This window comes from Rhinolophus sinicus, chromosome 6 (assembly GCF_057876585.1).
Source record: "Rhinolophus sinicus isolate RSI-liver-muscle chromosome 6, RSI-T2T, whole genome shotgun sequence".
Lineage (NCBI taxonomy): Eukaryota > Metazoa > Chordata > Mammalia > Chiroptera > Rhinolophidae > Rhinolophus > Rhinolophus sinicus.
The window spans coordinates 47390266-47403738 of NC_142506.1; the positions used below are offsets into that span (position 1 = coordinate 47390266).

General features: G+C 39.3%; 1 protein-coding gene across 5 annotated transcripts in view; it reads right to left on the reverse strand.

Annotated features, from left to right (window-relative positions):
- The window catches only part of LYST (lysosomal trafficking regulator), a 172927-nt gene that overhangs the window by 75504 nt on the left and 83950 nt on the right, over nt 1–13473 (reverse strand). For all 5 annotated transcript variants that reach the window (XM_019746974.3, XM_074316725.2, XM_019746975.3 and 2 more), the window contains exons 20-22: nt 10912–11049; nt 5223–5421; nt 2735–2866 (exon numbers count right to left, since the gene is read on the reverse strand). In XM_019746974.3, coding sequence (XP_019602533.3) covers nt 2735–2866; nt 5223–5421; nt 10912–11049 — 469 coding nt within the window. The remainder of the gene's footprint in view (nt 1–2734; nt 2867–5222; nt 5422–10911; nt 11050–13473) is intronic.

Consider the following 13473-nt stretch of genomic DNA (forward strand, 5'->3'; position numbering starts at 1 on the left):
GATAAAAGGCAGTAATAGTTGTGCTTGTTGTTATAACTAGACTAAATGGCCCTAGGCCATTCTCTAGCTCCTCCATTTCTGCAGTCACTTCTTGCTGCTATTAATATTAGTGAGAAATGACAGTTTTTTTCTGTTGTTGCTACAGCTCTCATATGTGCAGCTTCTAATATTCTATGCAGGAGACCAGGAAAGTCACTCATTCTAAGTGCCTTAGACGGAAGTGAATGCTACTCAAGGTGTGCTCTGTGGACCACCGGGGTGGGCATCAGCGCCACCTGTGTGACTATTAGAAATGCACATTCTCAGGCTCCACCCTGGATCTACTGAATCAGAATGGATGAGGGGGAGCCCAGGGGCCCAGGGGGCTGCATTTTAACAAGCTCTCCAGCTGAATTTTTTGCATGTTAAAACTTGAGAAGCCCTGATATAGAATAAATAGGCACTGAATGAACTGCTGTAGGGCATCAAATTTATGGCAAAAAAATAGCTCAGAAGTTTTTCCTCATTGTTTCTGGATTTTGGCAGGAAGGCTAAGGCTGCCAAGAGCTTCTGTTCAAAAGATTTAGAAAAAATGGGGGGAATGACTATATTTGAAAATGTTTCAGAGTGATGCACAATGATTTTAAAAATTGACATTTGCTATAAAATTCCAAATAAAATAATTAATTTTAATAATAATAATTAAAACATAGCCATAAAATATTGTCATAAGAGGCCATAAACTGTGCTAGAGAATAACTGAAACACTTTGGGGGAGAAACAAACTGGAGATCAATGCCTGTACATCTTGTCCTGTCTGTACATATGGCTACCTTACCTGCACTGTTTAATAATTTGTATTGGAGACAGTGACAAGATAAGGGACAGATAATAAAAGCAAAGCTTCAGTGTGGAAGAGGACAGCAGTCAGGAAAGGAAGATGCACAGCCAGTTCACAACCAGGAGACACATACCTATTTTTTCTCTTTTTAACAGTCGGGATGAGATAGTCTGTTAGGAGTAAATTAGGAAGACAGAAAAGCACCGTAAGCTTAAAGACTTGAACATACTTGCTGTGGAAATAGAAGAGGGAATTGCTTCTGAACATACAGAAAAATTACAAGGCAGCCAACATAAAAAGGCCAGCATCCGTGGGAGACCCTGTAACGGCAGGAATCCTCAACAATTACTTTCTCTAGCAGCTTTCAGCAGTGTGAGGATAGTTATATTGAGGCAAGATTAGGGTTTTTCAGGTCAAGAATGCCAAAAGGCCAAGAGAACAAGGAAACGGAAGATAGTATCATGAAAACTACTGGCTAAAGGGATCCAGGCTGAAAGGGAACTTGGGAGATGACCAAGAAACCAGGAAGATAGGAGATTGTGACTGGAGGGTGGACACTGGAGTTTCAGAGGTGGGACGTGTTCCTGCTGATGATGAAGTCCAGGACAGATGCAGGCATATTAGCAGATAAAGTCACAGGAAAGGTCCCAGAGCCAATGGCTGTGAGGCTGGAGCACTGACCGGCCAATCGCATGGCGTGTGAAGTTGTCTAGAACGATGAGTTTAGGTACGAACGAGAGAGTAAGCCAAACAAATGTGGATGGAAAATGGGCCACAGGTTAAACCTGACAAGCTCAGGAGACTGAAAATAACCACATAGGAAGGCGTGAACATAAAAATTCCTAACTAAGGTGGGCCATGGCAGGAAGTCGCATCTTCAGCCTGAAGCTTCCTTCATAAGGTCAATCTCTACCTTAAGTGAGCATGTCTATTGTCTTTTTGCACCTAAGATAACATCCTTAGAATGTTAGTAGTCCTGGTTTCGGACCAGAGCAGGAAACTACAGAATGCCTCATTATTATTCTTGTTTCCTGATTACCATCTCTATGTGCTGTGAAAAGTGAACTATTGACAACCCTGTACTCCCCTATGTGAAAGAAGGACCTGTCTCTCCAATCTACTTTTATCCAATCCCAGAGATTTCCCTGCTTTGCTTTCTCCCACCCCCTAAATCCCCTTAATTTCACGTAATCCTCCTCCTTTGATTCTACTTATAAAATAAGTGCAAACCACCATTTTGAGAAGCATTTTCTCAGTCCGTTGAGATTTTTTTTTTTTCACTTTTATTTATTTATTTATTTTTTCTTTTCTTTTCTTTTTTATTTTTTTTAAATTAAATTTATTGCGGTGACAATTGTCAGTAAAATTACATAGATTTCAGGTGTACAATTCTGCATCACATCATCTATAAATCCCATTGTGTGTTCTTCACCCAGATTCAGTTCTCCTTCCATCACCATATATTCGATCCCCCCCATCCTCATATCCCACCCCCCACCCCCCGTTGAGATTTTGCTTCTGGGCAATTGTGGTCAGTTTGGCTCAAATATAATCTTATAAGCTTTTTCTTAAGCTGGTTGTTTCTTTTGTCGACACAAACTTTTGAAGACAGTGGGAAAATAAATTAGCAATTCAATGAAATACAAATGACTATGATAAGACTGAACAGAGAGCTAGAGAGCAAGATGGCACAAGCCCTACCCATTTCCCAGAGCATCTCTTGTTATATTGAGAGTCATGATACCAGAAGGCAGTGATTCCTTAAATATATTCTATAATTTTTAAGTTTAACCTTCCACTTATTTAGTCTGAATATCAGGTGATACTATACTGCCAAAACACGGACACTTACGTACCTATTAATATTCAGAACTAAATTGGGAAGGGTTATACTTTCGTTCTTGTTATTTTTACCTTCAGGTGGTGAAGCGGTAAAAGCAGACGGGCTTATTAGCATCAGTTCAGGGCTGGGGGCAGCCTTCCCACTGCCGCTGGAATGCCTCAGGTGCATGATCGACTCTACTTTCTCCTGGAAGATCTTGCCATCTAGAATTGAAAAAAAATTTGACACAGTAGAATATTTAAAAAGGATTAAAAAAAATTAACTTTAAAAGCAAATCATTAAATACAAAGTTTTACAAACAGATGTTCAAAGTGAAAAAAGTACTGCATACTTTATACATATTTGATCTGTGAGTACATCTGACAATTTCTTACTATAGATTTTTTGTTGATAACTAGCCATAGTAACTCCTATTTTCCTTGAATTCTGGCTGTACTTATAGTTATTTCTATAGTTGAACAGCTTACTGTTCATTTTTTATGTTAATCTGATCTCTCTAAAGAGACTGTTCATCTCTTCATTCATTGAGGAAAGGACTGTGTCTTATGTTTTTATACATCCCCTTCAATGTTCAAAATGACTCCAAAATTGATACCTACAGCTTAATCTTCCTTTCTGAGCTTCATACTTATAAATTCAATTGACTTCTTAAGCGCACCACAAATGCAACAATCTAAACCTGAATCATCTTTCTGCCCTAAATTCATTCCTCCTGTTTTGTTTGCTGGTTTGTTTGGTAGAAGCCCCCATTTCCCAAGTAAAAACCTGGAGCCACTTTTGACCACTACCTTTCCTTTACCTACATGAAGTCAGTCTCCAGGTTCTACTGACTTTATTTCCTGTTTCTTGAACTCTTCCATCCCTAGCACAGTGCTATAGTGCAGGCTCCTAACACCTCTTACCTGGATTATTGTCACAGACTCCTAAACGGTATCCGTGACGGACATCTGGTCACCCTCAAATTCATGTTACTACCAGAATTCTACCAAATGTCATCCCCTGCTTAACACCTTCCAGGGCCTGTGTTGCCTCCTTACCACTCTGGATCAAGTCCAAGCATCTTATCTCCACCATCTGTCCCCAGACCCTTTTCCAGCCTTTTTTTTTTACATTACACTTTAGCAATACCTGTTTCTCATAGCTCCCTATCAAGCTGTTTGCTTTGCCTGGGAGGCCCTTCCCTTCAACTCCTCCCCATCATTTAACACATTGCGTACGGCGGGGTTTAAATCCCTCGTGAAGATTCTCGTGATCCGTATGCAACGTGTTAAGACTCAGAGCACGTATCACCTCCTCCAGGAAGCATCCCCTTACCGTGCTCTATGCTACCAGAAAACAAAATACTTATATCACTGTGCTTTCCACGTGGTGTAATTATGTGTTTATGCCTCACTCCCCTCTCCTAGGCTGTGAGCTCCTTAAGGGATGGCACCATATTTTACCCATCTTTGCAATTACCCTGCTCTTAGAATCTTGACAGTACTTTATTCACTGCGTGTTGAATCTAACACAAAGTCATGCTGTCTAATTTCATTTGGATTTTACTGCTGCTGAATCGTTTTATTCATTTATCACATTCCTTAAAACGGCTGTTTACAACCAGTTTTCCCCTCTAAATTTACTGTTTAGCTTCCTCATAGTATAGTCTTGCTTGCTTTCTTACCACGTTACATTTTCCTGGTTCTTTTAGAACTCTAATTATTCCATCTTTTCCTTATACTGATGACTCTTTCTCATCCCACCCTCCAAATAGTACTAATACCAATAGTTCTATCCTGAGCTTCCATTCTCCTTCCCTTGCTCCACTTGTCTTCAGTGGTCGCATCTATTTTTAGAGCTTCGACTCCTTCTATGTGGGTTGTTTCTCTTTCCTGAATTTTACTGCAATAATTTACTTACACCACATCCCTCGGCTCAAAACAAACAGACACAAAACAAAACCCTTCAATGACCTCTAACTAGAATGTTACAAGTTTAAATTCTCTGGCCTTACATTCAAGAATCCAATTAATACGACCTTAGAGGGAAAAAAGAAAGGATGGTCGCAAACGATATTTATGGTATTGCTCACTACTCCTCTATAGAGCCCCTATATTTAGGTAAAAGTCATTAGTCTTTATTTTCTCTATTTTTCCTTCCTTTACATCATTCTCTTCACCTGGAATGCTAGTTCTTCAATCTACCTATCAAACTCTATCTAAATTCTTCAAAGTCCATGTCATACATGTAAATTAAATCTTCTCTCACCACAGCTGTCTGATGAAACCTTCACTCCTCTGAAATCTAATTAGTTCTTCTTTTGCGTCTATTGGGTACTTACCAAATATTGTTTCTTACTATAGTTTAGTATATGTTTCCCCGTGGCATTTAAGCCCTCTGAAGGCAGAGACCGTGTCTGGTTCATGTCATAGCCCTCTGCCCTGTCCCAACCCCAGTATGTAATTAGGGCAGTTTCTAGCACACAGAGGCCATTCAGTGAATATCATACAAATGTGGATGAAATGGGAAGAAAAACAAAAATGGAGATAGCCAAGATCTAACAAAAAAGATTATACCTACCTATGTGCAAAGAAAAGTAGAAGTTTGTGGGGTTGTGACAAACGTAAGTATTAGTAGGAGGGTGAACTGCTAAAAGGAAATTGAAGATAATTGTCAATAATTCCAAGTCTGGAGGAGATCCAAGGACTTCTGCTATAATTTTCACAAATGATCTACAAACCTCTCGGGGCATGGATGTAAGCTGCCCCTCTTTGTGTTCCTGAAAAAATAAAAACCAAACTCCTTTTAGATTTAAAGAGAATTGTCAACTTAACCAACAGTTTTCATTTAAGCAAGATATTCCTTCTAAGATAGGATTGCGTTGGTTTACTTCTCTGGTCTGACCATATTTACCATTACATTGCATTTCTATTTCTCAATTCAAGGAATCCTGCTATTAAACACTCACTGAAACCAATGGCAATTCAATTCTAGCCCATTTATCTTAACCGACTGAGGCAAAGTCGTATTCTAGCACTCACAACCAGGGACTCAGCTGCCCACGTCTGCGTTCTGGCTCCTCCACTCACTAGCTGTATGATTTGGGCACGTTCAATATCCCCATGCCTCAGGTGCTTTATATACTCTGGAGTCACCCCAGTGTTACTTCATGCGGTTGTTATAAGAATCAGTGACGTAAACTCTTAGACCAGTGCCTCACATGTGGTAAGCCCCACGTAAATGTCACTACCACTGGTGGCGTTATCACTACTGCCACTACTACAACTGCTGCTGCCACTATGGGATCAGAGGGGAAATTTCTGATAGACCAAGCCCATGACGTTAACACAGTGTTGCCCCAGTCTGCAAAGCGCTTTCTCACAGCAGCTGAGAGGTTTGATCCCTCATTTCTAGACTCTAAAGGCTCAAGGTGGTTACGTCTCTGAGCATGGAAACCACACAGAAAACGTGCAGGTAGTGCGGCCATGACTCACACTCGGACCTCGGCCTCTTTCTACTGCATCGCTGCCGGGAATAATGCCAACTCATTACTACAAGTAAAGATGGGTATAAGTAGATTATAGTCTCTAATCCCACCTCCCCAGTGGGTAGCAGCTGGCCTCCAGATGAAGGCAATGGGAGTTAAACTTCCTCATCTCCCCTCCCCCATATCCAAATATATGCTATATCTCAACAGCCACTCCTCTTCAGAAGTAAAATCTAGATGTTAACTTGGAAACAGTTCAGTCTGATTCAGATGTACTAAGAGAATACAGTGTACAGAAGAAGCACAAAACCCCTTTGCCAAGATCTCACAGCTGCCATGACCAGCCCAGGGTGACAACGCGGTCTCCTGGCTTCCAGTTCAGTGCGGTTTCTGCTACGACCCTCTGCACTTTTCTAAATTGTGTCCTTGTACCATCCCACTCTCCTGGTGGCCACCTCACTCATTCCTAACGCCATCCCAGCCCAGGTTTCCTCAATCTTGCCCTCTCTACTGACTCCTGACAAATAGTTGCTGGTATCCTATTTCTTAAAAAAAAGCACACACACAAAATCTATGAACTTGACCTGTAGGGATCTTTTTGTTAGCATTCTGCTAACATTCTGCTCTTTCCTTCTGGTGCTGGACTTTTAATCATTTATTCTCACCGCCTCCAGTCATTCCACTGCACACGCCGTCACCTAAAGTCCCCGACATCTGGCTCTTCTTCATCTAATGAAATTCTGCCAGCCATTCAGCACATCTAACTTAACGGTCCTTTATGCTACGTGTTCGTTAAATTTTCTATATTATTTGGCATAGAGACCACCTCTTTCGTGGCAGGTTCTTCTCCTCTGCCCACCTTGGCTTTCACTTTACTGAGTTTCCTGGTTCTTCTCTCACCTCTTCGATGACTCTTTCCATATCCCTTTCTTTCACCTGGAAAATGGACGTTTCCTGAAGTGCATGATCCTCTCACTACATTTATTTCTCTTTAGTGCTTACCTATCCCCATGGCTTCGCTCTTACACCAGTAGAGACCATTCCCAATGTCATTGTCTAAGTCTTCTCCCCAGTTCCAATCTTGCACATCTCAGTACCTAGCCGTCACTGCCACTGAATGTCCCCCTGTAATCTCAAATGCAGAGGGTTTAAAGGACAAAACTGGCACGTGCCATTCTTCTCTCTTGAATGATGCTATCATTCTTATAGTCCTCCAGTATGAAAGTTTACATTATATATTTGATTCTCCTGCAGCTTCTACTTAGACAGAATCAAGACCCATTAATTCTGCCTTTACAATCTCCTTCATATTTGCTCCCTACTTTTATCCTCCCATTCTTATCACCAAAGTTCAGGTTCTTTAGACTGTACTCAAGACCTAATAAGACCACCTCACATCCAATATACTACCAATTTATTGAACTTCCTTAAATACTCTGAGATACCTTAAAGGTAACAATTAAGTTTATTTCTTTATGCACTTCCCACAATACCTATCAGAAAGCTATTCTTAATAAATAATTGTTAATTTGATAAATAGACTCTTTAAATGAAAAAGGATGAGGAATATATTTTTCAGGAAAGGGAATTGGTATCTGGATTTTTCTAGCATTTTTAGAAATAATATGGATGTAAGAATATAAATTGAAATCTCCAAATTTATACATGTTACTTTTCTGACATGAACAGACTGAATAAGAACTTCACACTGTCATATGAACTCACTGAAACTGGCCAAGTTTCAAAATGGATATGCAAAACTGATGCACAAACGATACATGAAATATTCAGTAAGCAAGAGATCTGAGAGCATTTTACTGTATTCTAGAAGACAACAGTCCAATTTACCACAGGGGCCAAGAAAGGCAATAAACATTTTTGATTTTGCTTTTTTAGGATTCATTCATTCAACAACACTTACTGGGTGGGTGCCTGTATGTGCCAGGAACTGGGATTACAGTGTGATCAACAAAAATATTATTCCTGTCCTCAGATGGTGTGGGGAAGATGTTAGGAAAATTCACCTTCATTGGCTGATATAGCTTCCAGAGCTGATACAGCTTCATTGTTTCATTTTGTCTGTTTCTCCCTCATGAGGTGATGGTAGTTCTCTCATGAGGTGATGGTTTGGTTTGTCTTCATAAGGTGATGGTAGTTCCCTTATATAAGGTGATGGTTAGGGTTAGCTTTTTGTTCCCTCACATGAGGTGCTGTTGTTTTTCTCCTCATGTGAGGTGATGGTTAGCTTAGGGTTAAGAAAATTCTCCCTCATCTCATCCCTGGCAGGAGAGATATGGGATAATACTGTTTTCTGTATCACCTACATCACCAGATGAGGTGAAGAAGTAACTAAGTTACATCAGAGTGACGTAACAGGCATGTTGACAGGCTTTGGAAGGCTTTGGGCCAATGTTCCCAGGTGAGAACAGTAGGTATTGTTTGTCCAAATGATCCGGCTTATCCTTCAGCCAGATAAGCCACATTTTTATCACAGTAACTGCCGACCCTCCCGGAACTGACCATTCCCTGCTGAGGTGGGGGAGGCTGGAACAAGAAACTTGGCTCAAAAATACGTCTGAAGAGCTATATAAGACAGACCTCAGATGGCAGTGCATTGGTCATTCGTCATCATTCTGGCATTGGCACTGGGAACTTGTATGCAGCTTGCAGTATCAAGAAATGCCCTGACCTGCAGCCTGGTGAGGTCTGGCTGGTTCCTGACCTCTCCACTGTTGTTTCCCCACAGTTTGCTGAGCTTCTTTGGCATAACATTGTTATCAATCTGTATAGTTTAGTCTGAACTGCCTTTCTCGGGAACTTGTATGCAGCCTGCAGCAGCAGGGGACTCCCTGATCTCCAGCCGCAGGCCAGGTGAGATCTGGTTAGTTCCTGACCTCTCCAGTGGTACTTTCCCACAGTTTTGATGAGCTTTTGGCATCTACTGTAATAGCTGCTATCCTATAAAATGTATTACTGCTTTTAGATGCTCCCTATTAACTTTCTTTGTATATTTGACCAAGTGATTTTTGATCAATAGCATATATATATATATATATGAAAACCTTTTAAACTTGTGTGTGTGTGTACTCCTTTGTTTTCCCCGCTTGTCATTACAGAAGGTTTACAGAGGGAAATAAATTATAATGCTATAAATGACAAAACTAACAAATTGTATATGTGCAGAGTGAGAACAAGCATAGAAAGGGGAAAGGTTGACTGAAATGAAAAGGGCAGGGAGGGCTTCTCTCAGGAAGTAAATTTAAAGTTGAGGCAGAAAGGACAGGCAGGAGCTGGCCAGATGGAAGGAATGGATCGATAACTTTCAACTCTCAGAAGGAATATCACGTGCCCTGAGGTGGGTAAAGGGTCACTGTTGAAGGAAGAGAAAGAAAGCGTGTGTGCGTGTGTGTGTGTGTGTGTGTGTGTGTGTGTGTGTGTGTGTGTATGGGAGCTGCAGTGGCATAAAATGAGGCTGGAGTGGCAGCAGATCACACAAGCCTTATAGATATTGTCACAGCTTTTGGATTTTATGCCAAGTACAATGAAAAGTCACTAGTGCCACCAAAACAGGCATTAAAAACATAAAGAAAATATTACTGACGCCATGGAACATCCATATTCATCTGACTTGACCGAGTTCTAATAGATGCTCAGACACTGAACAAACAGATGGACAAACTTGAAAGAGCCCAATACACCAAACAAGCTGACAAAAGGATATCTGTGAAGGCAGAGAAAAAAATGTAACTGCCGTGTTTCCCCGAAAATAAGACCTAGCTGGACAATGGGCTCTAATGCATCTTTTGGAGCAAAAATATAAGACCCGGTCTTATTTTGCTATAAGACCGAGTCTTTGATATGATATGATATAATAAATATAATATAATACGGGGCCTTATATTAATTTTTTGCTCCAAAAGACGCATTAGAGTTGATTGTCCAGCTAGGCCAGGGGTGTCCAAACTTTTTTCAACATTTTTCACCAAGGGCCGTATGTGGTAAAATACACAAATAGCCGGGCCACTCACTCGAGGTGAAGTACGTATTGCCTCACCTGGTTTATTTAATTAAACTAAATATATTTTTGGAATTTGCTGTGGGCCAATTAACAATAGATCATGGGCTGCAGTTGGCCCGTGGGCCGCAGTTTGGACACCCCTGGGCTAGGCCTTATTTTCGGGGAAACAGGTAGAAGCCAGACCACAGCACAGACACTAAAATGCAACTGGTGAAGTCAGTGCCACTTTTCAACATAATATTTTGGATCTATTTTCAACATACTAATTCTAGCACACATAATAGCTCTTCAGCCAATACATACTTATAACAATACATACTTGTACTTGTTATTTAAGGACTGTGAAAACAAGTTTTAGTTAGCAATAATCGTGCCTCAGATAAACCTTCTTGCCTACAATACCGCCACCATGCAAGCTTGGAACAAGCTAAAATTTCACTATAGTTGATGTTCAAAAGACGACAAAATTATTATTATATCCCAATAGAAAGGAGAATCTCAGAATTCATAATTGTTGTTCTTTTGTAATTGAGTTAGGAACAATGACAGTGTGAAGATCAAGCTCTAAGAGGCAGGGGTTGAAAAACTCCTATATTATTTGTTAAACAAGGGATCTGGGAGAACAGGGAAGATAGAAAAGAGAAAAATTCTATTGGAAGTCCCACAGAAATTTGATTCCATTGGAAGTCCCACAAAAATTTGATTCCATTAAACAGGAGTAACTGCAGAAAATATCTCCAAAAGTAAAGCTACATGAAAAGTACCTGCAAAACCTGACAAGTCAGCAGAAAGTGATGAACGACTCGTGCTTTCAGTAACTGCTTGACATTCAGCATCTGCTGCTGGTGATCAGCTCGGATGAGCATCTCCAGAGCCGCTAGCAGGGTTTCCCAAACACCTTGCTGAGAAGAGAAACACGCACACCAATCAGCACATAGTTACTGAAAAACATGCTACGTGCTTTTTAAAAGACACACAGCATATCAGTTTAAGATTATGTATATATTCAGGGTCAAAGATTAAATTTGTCCGAAAAGGAAATCTTAAAATTTATTCCCAATTTTTTGGTCAATATTTCATTTTCTAAATACTTATATTAAATGCAGTATTACATTAGGTGCTTTAGTACATTAACTTTTCTGTGGCATTAAATGTATGTAATATTTTCGAAGGTGAATTATCTTGAGATTTATTCAATACAGACCATGACACCTTACCAATATAATTGTTGAAAAATAATTTATTTTCAAAGAGCATTATTAAAAATGTATAAACTTCAATGCTAATTTGTGCAGGCAGCATTTAATCAAATAATTTTAGAACAAATTATACTAAATTGAAAGTCACTGACAATATGAAAATTCTGCATTTTTGGATTAATTTACTTTTAAGGCCAAATGATAGAATTTTCTGCACAATTACAAACTGTGCATCTTCAAACAGTACTTAGCATCCTTTTAATGTACCTTAAAATGCTTCTTCCATACTGAATCAATCTTAACTTATCCATAATAATAGAGAAAAAGGAATCTTATACAGATAACAAATACTGAAAAGATAATCTTCATTTTATTACCCCAAATGATCTTTCAACAAAGCTGTTAACAAACAGCAAAATTAACTGGCTTGGGCTACAGGTTTTGCCCTTCCTGCTGCCATTATCTGATGGTAATGGACAATAAGAAGCCCAAGGAATTGACAGTTTTATCACACTATTCTAACCATGGCCTCTCTCTTCATAAGATTGGGCCAAGATGCCTGAAAAAAATTGCATATGAAAACTGGAAGACAAGGCAGCCCAAGTATGAAAACTTGATTCAGGTCTGAAAAACAGTATGAAATAAAATAGTACCAAAGTAAACAAACACCCACAACGAAAAAACAAACTCAGTTAAAAAACAATTAGGAAAAAAAACCATGGAAGTATTTGTATCACTTTTGAATTCAATAAAATTTTTTGGTTTTTTTAATCAAACAACCACAAATTAGCAACCTCCTTTGAAATACTAAAACAATTGCCTAACATTTATTAGTTTCAATCTTCCAATCTACCGATTCTTTATTGTATGTCTAGATTTATACTGCCTTTGATCCAGTTTGTTACACCACATACTATCACTATGTTCATTTGCTTTCTCTCCTGGCAACATTGCACATATCTTTATGCATACATATATATGGAGTTTTTTAAATTCTGAAAATATTTATTCAGAATGAGAAAAGAAATCACAACAAATTACAAAATTTTAAAAACTGACAAATGCCATAAAATCCAGAAAAAGCAATAGTGAGGTTAGCTGCTTGACACAGCTCCATAATACTTTCCCCATGTGTTGTGGCAGCATAGTATTTGATTGCTTCCTCATACAACAGTAATTTTGTAAAATAATTTTCTAAAGAAAGAATAGAAAATTAATTCCATCTTTCCTTTAGCATGTTTGGTCAAAATTTATTTTTATTAATGATAAAATTAGAAAAGTTTCTTTCGGATTCACAAGTCATTACTGGTAATGAATAAATTTTGGGGGACTATTGTCAAATTTGGGAATAACCAATTTTTTAAAAATTCTAAAGGTATGAATTCACTTTGAATTGGTCTTTGTGTTTGATGAGAATGTTTTTATAATCTAAATTACTCTATAATCTACACTCTACAATAGAACTAAGCAGTCTGGATGAGCGTGTATTATGAAGACTGTTTAAAACCAGGGCAGACAGGAAACAGCCCTATATTCATTCCCTGACTGGGTCCTTGTGCAGACCAGCCCATCCATCCAGTGTTGAGATGTTGTGCCCAGACCTAAGAGAAAAGCATGCTCCTCGGTTTATGCCTACGAGGAAGAAGACTGCACAGCCTTGCCAGCATACAGCTCCCTGCCTCCTGGGCAACCTAGCTCCCCTACTCAGAAGTGTGTCCATTTCCCTCTCCTTGACCTGACTTCCCAGACTCTTAGCAGGGTCCCCTTCAGAGTTTATGAAAAACGCATGTCTCCAATTGACTCAAATGAGCCCCATGTTCTCTTGCTATTCCCAGACAGCCCAAGTTCTGATTCTGACCCTCCAGTTCAGCATTACTCATGGCTGCTCAAAACACTGCAGAGAAAATAATTTGTTCTGTTCTCCAGATGAATGATTAGATGAATATTTAAAAGTACAGGCCTTTCTGTGCAGGAAAGGAAACAATCGACAGAGTAAAAAGGCAACCTAGGAATGGGAGAAAATATCAGCAAACTATATATCAGAGAACAGATTAATATCCATAATATATAAAGAGCTCCTACAACTCAATAACCAAAAAATCCAATAATGCAATAAAAAAAATGGGC